This window comes from Crocodylus porosus, unplaced genomic scaffold (genome assembly GCF_001723895.1).
Source record: "Crocodylus porosus isolate Cpor-Errol unplaced genomic scaffold, CroPor_comp1, whole genome shotgun sequence".
In the NCBI taxonomy this organism is placed as follows: domain Eukaryota; kingdom Metazoa; phylum Chordata; order Crocodylia; family Crocodylidae; genus Crocodylus; species Crocodylus porosus.
The window spans coordinates 65,683,376-65,691,345 of NW_017728907.1; the positions used below are offsets into that span (position 1 = coordinate 65,683,376).

At 41.0% G+C, this 7,970-nt stretch overlaps 1 protein-coding gene across 2 annotated transcripts in view; it reads left to right on the top strand.

The window, feature by feature from the left end:
• Positions 1-7,970, top strand: part of LOC109307593 (serine/threonine-protein kinase TNNI3K) — a 207,412-nt gene that overhangs the window by 3,370 nt on the left and 196,072 nt on the right. Inside the window, exon 4 of one of the 2 annotated variants that reach the window (XM_019531622.1) lies at positions 798-3,023. The exons of the other annotated variant lie outside the window; for it this stretch is intronic. Coding sequence (XP_019387167.1) covers positions 798-2,242 — 1,445 coding nt within the window. The 3' untranslated portion in view covers positions 2,243-3,023. Of the gene's footprint in view, positions 1-797; positions 3,024-7,970 lie in introns of those variants that run through there. 2 annotated transcript variants of the gene reach the window in all.

Consider the following 7,970-nt stretch of genomic DNA (forward strand, 5'->3'; position numbering starts at 1 on the left):
GACACATTCCCCTCCCTGAAATTGGCCCTTACTGGCCAGGGAGTGGTGCCCTGCCTGAAAAATACTGGTGGCACTTCTGGTTTCCTGCTGGTGCTTCCGGGGTTGGCAATCGGCCACTGGGGGACCACCCCCCTGGTCGGCGATCGGCCACTGGTGCCCCCACAGCCAGGAGGCACCCATCCATCGCCCATGGCCCTGTCCACCAAGCTGCTGCTTGTTTGGGTTATCTATGATTTGAAGTGGCAAACAAGATTTCTACTTACATGTTGCAAGAAGTGAATAGCATTCACTTTCTGATGCTATATGTCTTTGCAGATTTTTAGGGAAACATAGAAAATAAAAGAAAAGCATGACTAGCTCAGAAAAGGACAGAAGAATGGGAAATCATATGTACTCCATCCAGCAGAGAATGGGAGTCATTTGGTCCATCATTTTTATTCAGGGACCTTTTTCCTACTTCTGCTACAACCTATAGAAGATGAAGTTGGTTATAATTAAGAAAATACCTCTTTAATGCATTCCTTCTTTTGGACAAGATCAGGATTGAGATTAGCATCCATCACTAGAAATTTCTGAAAGAGAATGACTGGTAGTTTGTTCTTTCTTTCCTTTTGGACACATCCCTGGAATGCCACCATGCTTCTCCTTTATGCCTCAATACATAGGTAAAATAGCCATTTTGATACTCATACACTTACCTAGCTCTTGCTAGTTTTGAGTACAGATTCACGAGATCCTTACAGAGCAGTGTCTGGCATATATAATAATAATAATAAACATTTTGTTTTTTTTCTTAGGTGGTTATAGTCAGCGTTTACCAAATGCAAGTGCACTGGGAAAAATTTTCACAGCTTTGCCTTTTGGCAACCCTGTTTACCAGATGTTGGAACTTAAACTGGCAATGTACATTGATTTTCCCACCCACATGAAACCAGGAATTCTCATTACATGTGCAGATGATATTGAACTTTATAGCACTAGTCATCAAGTAATCAAGTTTGATAAGCCTGGATTTACTGCTTTAGCTCATCCTTCAGATTTGACAGTTGGTACCACTCATGGAGTATTTGTTTTAGATCCATCCAGTTTGTCAGAAAAGGGAGAACTTGAATATAGCATTTGTCATCAATTCCTACATAAACCTAATATTGAAAGGATGCATCAGTCTGGTGCAGTACTTGTAAAGAGAAATTTTTCTCAAGTAAACTCTGAAGAACGCCGTCACTCAAAAATGGACTTTGAGTATGTGTACACTGACAGTTTATTTTACATTGATCATAGCATTGCCAAAAAATTGCTAGCATTTTATAAGCAGATGGAAACACTTTGCTGTGAAATAGATGCATATGGTGACTTTCTACAGGCTCTGGGACCTGGAGCAACTCAAGATTATATAAAAAACACAGCTAATGTCACAAAAGAAGATTCACAGTTAATAGAAATAAAACAGAAACTATTTTCTCTTCTCAAAGGAACAGCACTTAATGTTATAGTCTTAAACAATTCCAGATTCTATCATATTGGGACTACTAAAGAATATTTATTTCATTTCACTTCTGGTAGCCAACTTAAATTTGAGCTTGGCTTGCAATTTAACACATTCAGCATCTTCCCAGATAAAGCAGAAAATTCTGACAAATCAGCATGCATCATTCAGAGCATAATTGATGCAGGATGTTGTATAGCACCTGGCTCTGTTATTGAATACTCCAGGCTAGGACCCGAAGTTTCGCTAGGGACAAACAGCATCGTAAGTGGTTGTTGCATAAATTCTAAAGCAGACATTCCACCAAACTCTTTTTTGGGTTCGTTAAGTGTCAGGATTAATGGAAAACTAATGTATGTGAGCATGTTGTTTGGTGTTGAAGACGACTTGAAAAAGAATGTGAAACATTTTTCAGGCATACATTCACTTCAGTTTTTTGGAGTCACTTTACTACAGTGCTTGGATCTCTGGGACCTGAAGTTGTCAGACCAACTCTTCTCTGGTGACAAGACAAGCTTAGGCTTGTGGACTGCTCGGATTTTTCCTATTTGTTCTACTTTAAGTGATTCAGTTAGAATGTCATTAAAGATGTTAAATGCTGTGCAGCACAAGTCAGCTTTTAAATTGAATGGCTTTAAGCTCCTGTCTATTGAAGAAATGCTCTTTTACAAAGACGTAGAAGACATGTTGAAGTTTAGGCAGGAAATTTACAAAGAAATCAGTCTGCAAAGACAAAAAGAGAAATCTGATTTGTAGAAGCGCAGTAATTGTACACTTTGGCAGTCTTTAATTTGAGGATGATTGGTTGCTTTCAAGCTTGTAGAACCCAGAAGGAGACAGTACACAGAATTTTTTTTTCTGGTTTTATTGAAGTAGAAATAATGAAATTACATTAACAGCGTTATTGTAGCATAACATTAATAATGCAAAAATGCAGATAAACTATTCTTTTGATGAAAGAATTAATGAAATATTTTAAATCTATGAAAACACTAAGAGGCAAATATTCTTGTAGTGTCCATTGTTATGTATTTTCAGGTTTTTCTTAATGAGACTGGAATAGAACATGTTAATTAAACATTTGATTGAAAAACTACTTAAAACTTCAGAATACAGTGTTGGCTCCATCAACCTGGTGTTGCATAGCATTGATTCACCTTTCTTTGTATGCTTCATAGTTTTAAAATTCTAGTTTCAGGAGGTAATTTTTTCTCCCTTTTAAACAAAGCAAAGATAATTGCATGAATAACTTTAAATCTGTTTAAAAGATTACTCATGAAAGTTTTATTACAAGCTTGGAAGTATGTAAGTATGTATGTTCTTTTACAGAAAACCGATTTTTTTTGTGAAATTATTAAGTTAAAGTACCTGAACAGCTGTAAAATTAAGTAAAGAGTCACAAGAATTGACCTGGTATATGCCCTTCCCATTTCTGAATCATCTTATGTGTGAAAGCATATGGTATTAAAATATTTCCAAGGTACTGGGTGCAGTCTAACTGGTGATCATATTGATGGAATTAAAATGTATTAATTTGTTTCTCTTAGATCCCATGGAAGATAAAGAAACAAATCTAATTGTAAATATATTGTTCTTTTTTATTATTACATTATTTTTGAGTAAAAGGTCATTATAATTCATAGTTGTAATAATAGTTAGTGAATGCTTGCCCTCAGGAAGACACAGAATTCACTTTTAAACATTAGTTAGCTGATAGTTTGGTTATGGGGCCATCAGCATTGTGTTCCTCTAGGACAGAGGGCTGTTAAGAATGACATGAATGCCTGTATCCCTGACTATTATGTACTGGACTATAAACATAAGTTCTCGTTAGTGTGATACTGATTCATTTTTGATTCTCACTTCTGAAAATGAATGTTCTGCACAGCAATAGTATATTGGTAACTTCTAGCAGCTCTACTCTAATGTTAGTTCTATAAAATAATACACATTAGCTTTACTTCTATATTTTTCTTTAAAGCTTTCCTTTGATTCTTCCTTTGGATACAGATCTACTTTAGAATAGATAAATATGCATACCATTGTTGAGCTGTTATACTAGTATGGTCACAAAGGCAAACCATTTTGCTTCAATAAAAGTTCTGTAGTCTTCTCTTTATTCCCTCCAAAGCTTTTTCTTTTAAGTAACCCATTATGTACATAATCAGTGAACATTTTTCAGCTACAAGATTGAAAAGTGCCCACTCAGACTTTATAACAAGTTTCTCCTTAACTTTTGAATTCACATAACTCCAGCTATTGCACTCTTTTCTAATCTTGTCACCAAAATAGCCACTTTTTATTTCTACTTCATTCTAGTTTTAAGAATTTTTTTTTTATATCTGAGTCTGTAAGTTGAATACAAATTTAATGCAGCTTTTCCTTCTTATTCAGCCTCCTGGTTTTGATGTCCTCTTACCACCTCTGAGCCTCCCTTTTTAAAGAGACTCATCTATAAATTGATCTGTCTTTCTTCCTCATGATCTTTCTCAAGATCTCAAAATTTACTTTGGCTCCTCTTCATTCAGCCAGAATAACTTTTTTATCTACTACTTTTGAGGTGGGCTGATTTTAAGTGGCTTCTTTCAAAGGTATCCTATCTGGCTTCTAGTTTTCTATTCTTTTTTTAGCCCTTGGAGAGAGAAGATCCATTCATTTCTTTGTACCCTGGTCCCTTCTGGAACAAAAACTTCTAGGACCTAAATGCTCTCATTGCAGTTATCTGTATCCCTCAATGGTGTGTGTGAGTGTCTCCCAGAAACACATTTTGTGGTAACAGAACTTCAGTTCTTACAATAGATTTGGGCAAGTAGAACATCCTGGTTCAGTATCAAGTTTGAATACTACATTGTGGTAATCTCTTTACTATCTTATATACAAATGCATTCACTTGATGCCTGCAGTCTCTCTCCCATCAAATAATGTACCTTTCTGTCAATAATAATGTTTTACAATATTGATTAGTGGCACAATATACATGATGCTTAAAATGTTTTAAAGACTCAGTCTCTTCTCAAGAAAATTTACCCATTTCCTTTATGACCTTTCTAAATGCTGTAATAATTTTGAGTTCATATAAAACTGATCATGGAATGGAAATACCAGGAATTGTATTCTTTTTTTCAAATTGAGTCAAGTTATAATGTGGAATTTGAGGTAAGAAGCCTAACCAGAGAGAAATTGTTAAAGTATTATCAGATTAAATTTTGCTATTACTCACAAAAACAAAATGATTGCAGGCTGTTAACTCTGCACTGAAATGTCTTGTTGTCCACTACAAAGCATGTAATGGCCCACCACTATTTCCAAAGTTGTCCCCAGTATTCATCATATAACACTTGTAAGACATTATTCTATGTTCAGTGTTTCTCTGCCTGAGTTGCATCTTTTGAGTATGTATGTTCAGAAGTACTAGAAACTGTGCTAGAATATAATGAAAGTGTGAGGATCAAGATCAGCTTCAGGTGAGAAATGGTGTTGAGCAACAATACAAAGTGTTATTTCAAAAAATGGTATGTGAATGTTATGGTCAAAGATTAAAAAAATTAACCGAGAAAAAATCACAAAGTATCTTAGAATATGAAACAAGATAGTATGAGTGTATACCATCAGATCTACCCAATTTCATAGCATCCGTTATGAAATTATATAAAGCATAGACTTTGCATCTTTAGTTGTAGGTCAGGCTCTCTTCAGAGAAGGTTTTTGTGTTCAGTTGCCTTGTTGCTAGAAAGGAATGGAGAAAACACAGTGGAAATAAAAACAGTGCTTGTATTCTTTTGACATTTATATTTTAAGAGGTTCCATAAACATAATGTACTGCTATCTAGTTTGATTGTTGAAAGTCATTTTAGCATGAATAAAAGATAGACACATAGTAGAGATTTGGGGAGTTGAAGGGAAAGCGTAGCTGGTGGGGGCTGGGTTTGATTGATGGAGCATGCACTGCTGCACTTCTTAAAAGGCTGTCAGCTGTGCTTCTCCAGCCACTGAAGAGTGTAGAGGAAGTAGTCCTGGTAGTTCCACTTCTACCTTACCTAGGTATGCCTTTGACTTGTAGAGTGGGTCATTGTGTTAGCCCACCTCTCATTCTCTGTGAAGATGCATCGCCCAAGGAAACAAACATCTCCCTTAGGTCTCCCAATGTACAAGTGGACAGATATTTTCTCCCAGAATATATGAATACAGATATACTACATTTTTGCAGTTCTAGTCTAAATAATTACGTGAGCTTCTCTATTTCAGTTTCATGAACACAGAAGTTTTATACAACCAGAAGGTATCTATTAAATCATGCTTCAAAGTTCAAGGTTGAAAATCTTGTGTGTGTGTATGGATAAATAAATAAAGTGTCTCTGGATGTGTGTTAGGCTTGTACAAAGCGGCTGTTATTCACTTTGAATTTGGCTGATTTGGGGGACAGTGATTCAATTTGGTGATTTGAATCACTGTCCTGAATTGCTTCAGCTGAATCTGATTCAGAGATTCAGCTGCTGCTGAGTCAGCAGAATTGCCAAATCACACAGGCCCCCTCCCCCACCCACTCTCAATGGCTACCCTGCCTGCCCCAGTTCCCGGCTCTTTGGGGGAAAAAAGGGCCCTCTTACTGGCTCCTGCCTGGCAGGGGGGAATCCCCACTGCCCCATGCTACACTGGGGGAGGGGGGCTTTTCCATGAGCCCCCTGACCCTGCCTGCTCTCCCTGCCACCCCCCATGGCTGCCCTGTCCACCCCAGCTCCCAGCCCTTTAAAAAAAACACAAAAAAGCCCCAACTCACAGGCTCCTGCCCGGTGGGTGGGCATTCCCTACTGCCCTGCACTGCGTGGGGGTCTCTGCCATGAGCCCCCAAAAGCTTCAAAGCTGCTGGAGCAGCCAGTGGGGGGGGGTTTGCTTTTAAAGGGCCAGGAGCTGGAGCAGGCAGGGCAGCTGTGGGAGGGCTGGAAGAGTGGGCAGGGGGATCATGGCAGAGCCCCCCATGCAGTGTGGGGCAGCGGGGATCACCCCCTACCTGGCAGCAGCTGGTGAGTGGGGGCTATTTTTTTAGCAACTGGGAGCTGGGGCAGGTGGAGCAACCAGGGGGGGCAGGCAGGGGGCTCAGGCAGGGAATGGGGCCTGGCAGGAGTCTCCCCATTGTCCCCTCCTCCAGCCTCCCTTCCCCCACCCCTACTTACCATCACAGGGCATGTCCACACATGCAAGCACGTGTGCTTGCAGCAGCTCAAATAGAAGTGGTGCAAATTTGAGCCGGGGCTTTTTGCTTCAGCGCACTTGGTCAGACATGCACTTTGTTGTGGAGCAACTGGTGCCACTTGGGGCAAAATAACCCTGCCTGGGTCCTCCTGGATCTTCAGCCAGGGGGAGGTAAATCTCAGGACCAGCACCTGTGCTGTCCCCAGCAGTATAAAAAGCTGCCCTGTCCTAGCCCCAGCAATTTAACACCGGCCCCCCCAGCAAGTAGCTCAGGGCTACTAGCTCTCAGGAGCTTCTGGGGCCCAGCCATTTGGTACCTGGGGACACTACCCCTTGTGCCAGCTGGACTGCTGAAGCAGCTTTGAGAGTTCCCTGCATCCTCTGCCCACTGCAGCAGTCTGGAAGTGAGGGCTGCTGCCTGGCTGTAACCTGCTGTGCACCTGCCAGACTCAGATGGGGACTACACAGCCAGTAGAGGCATCTGCCCCTCTCAGCCAGCTGCCAGTGGACTGTGGTTGCAAGGTTGGGCTTTGTGTGGCACTACTGGCATTTGTGCCCTCTGCCTGGCCATCTGGGCAGCTATCACCCAGATGTTCCAGGTGTGGTGGCCTGCTTTGAACTGTCAACACACGTTCTCCTGGCCCCATTTGTCCAGGAGGTCAGCCACAGCCAGATGGGTCCAAGGTGCCAGTTCTGAGCAGACAGGGTCCTGCCACTGGCTGCCCTAGCAGGAATTCTGGTGTTCCCTATTGGAAAACTAAAAAATCACTGATTAAAAAAAATCCCAAATTCACTCTGTAAAATACCCCCAAATCCATGTTCCCCCACAAATGAAACAACACTATAAAGACGGAGAACAAAACAGAGACAGTGATCAGTTGGACAATGTTTTATTGATATATCTTCCAGTGTTAAAGCAAGTCTCTTATAATAATAAAATGACCTCTAAATACATGTTTTATAAATTCATGAATACATGTTTTGCTGCACTCCCACAGGGCAGTGACCCCCACACAAGGTGTTGGGCTCCCCAACAGGGGGTTAGACCCTCTCACAAGGGGTGAGCTCCCCCAACAGGGAGTTCAACCCTCACACAAGGGGTATGGGCCCCCAACAGGATTCAGCCCCCACACAAGGGGTATGCCCCCCCAACAGGGGGTTTGACCTTCCAACAGAGGGTTCAACCCCAAAACGGGTAAGGGCCCCCAACAGTAGGTTCAACCCCCCACAAGGGATATGCCCCCAGACAAGGGGTATGGCCCCCCAGTGGGGTCTAAATGGCTCCCACAGGGGC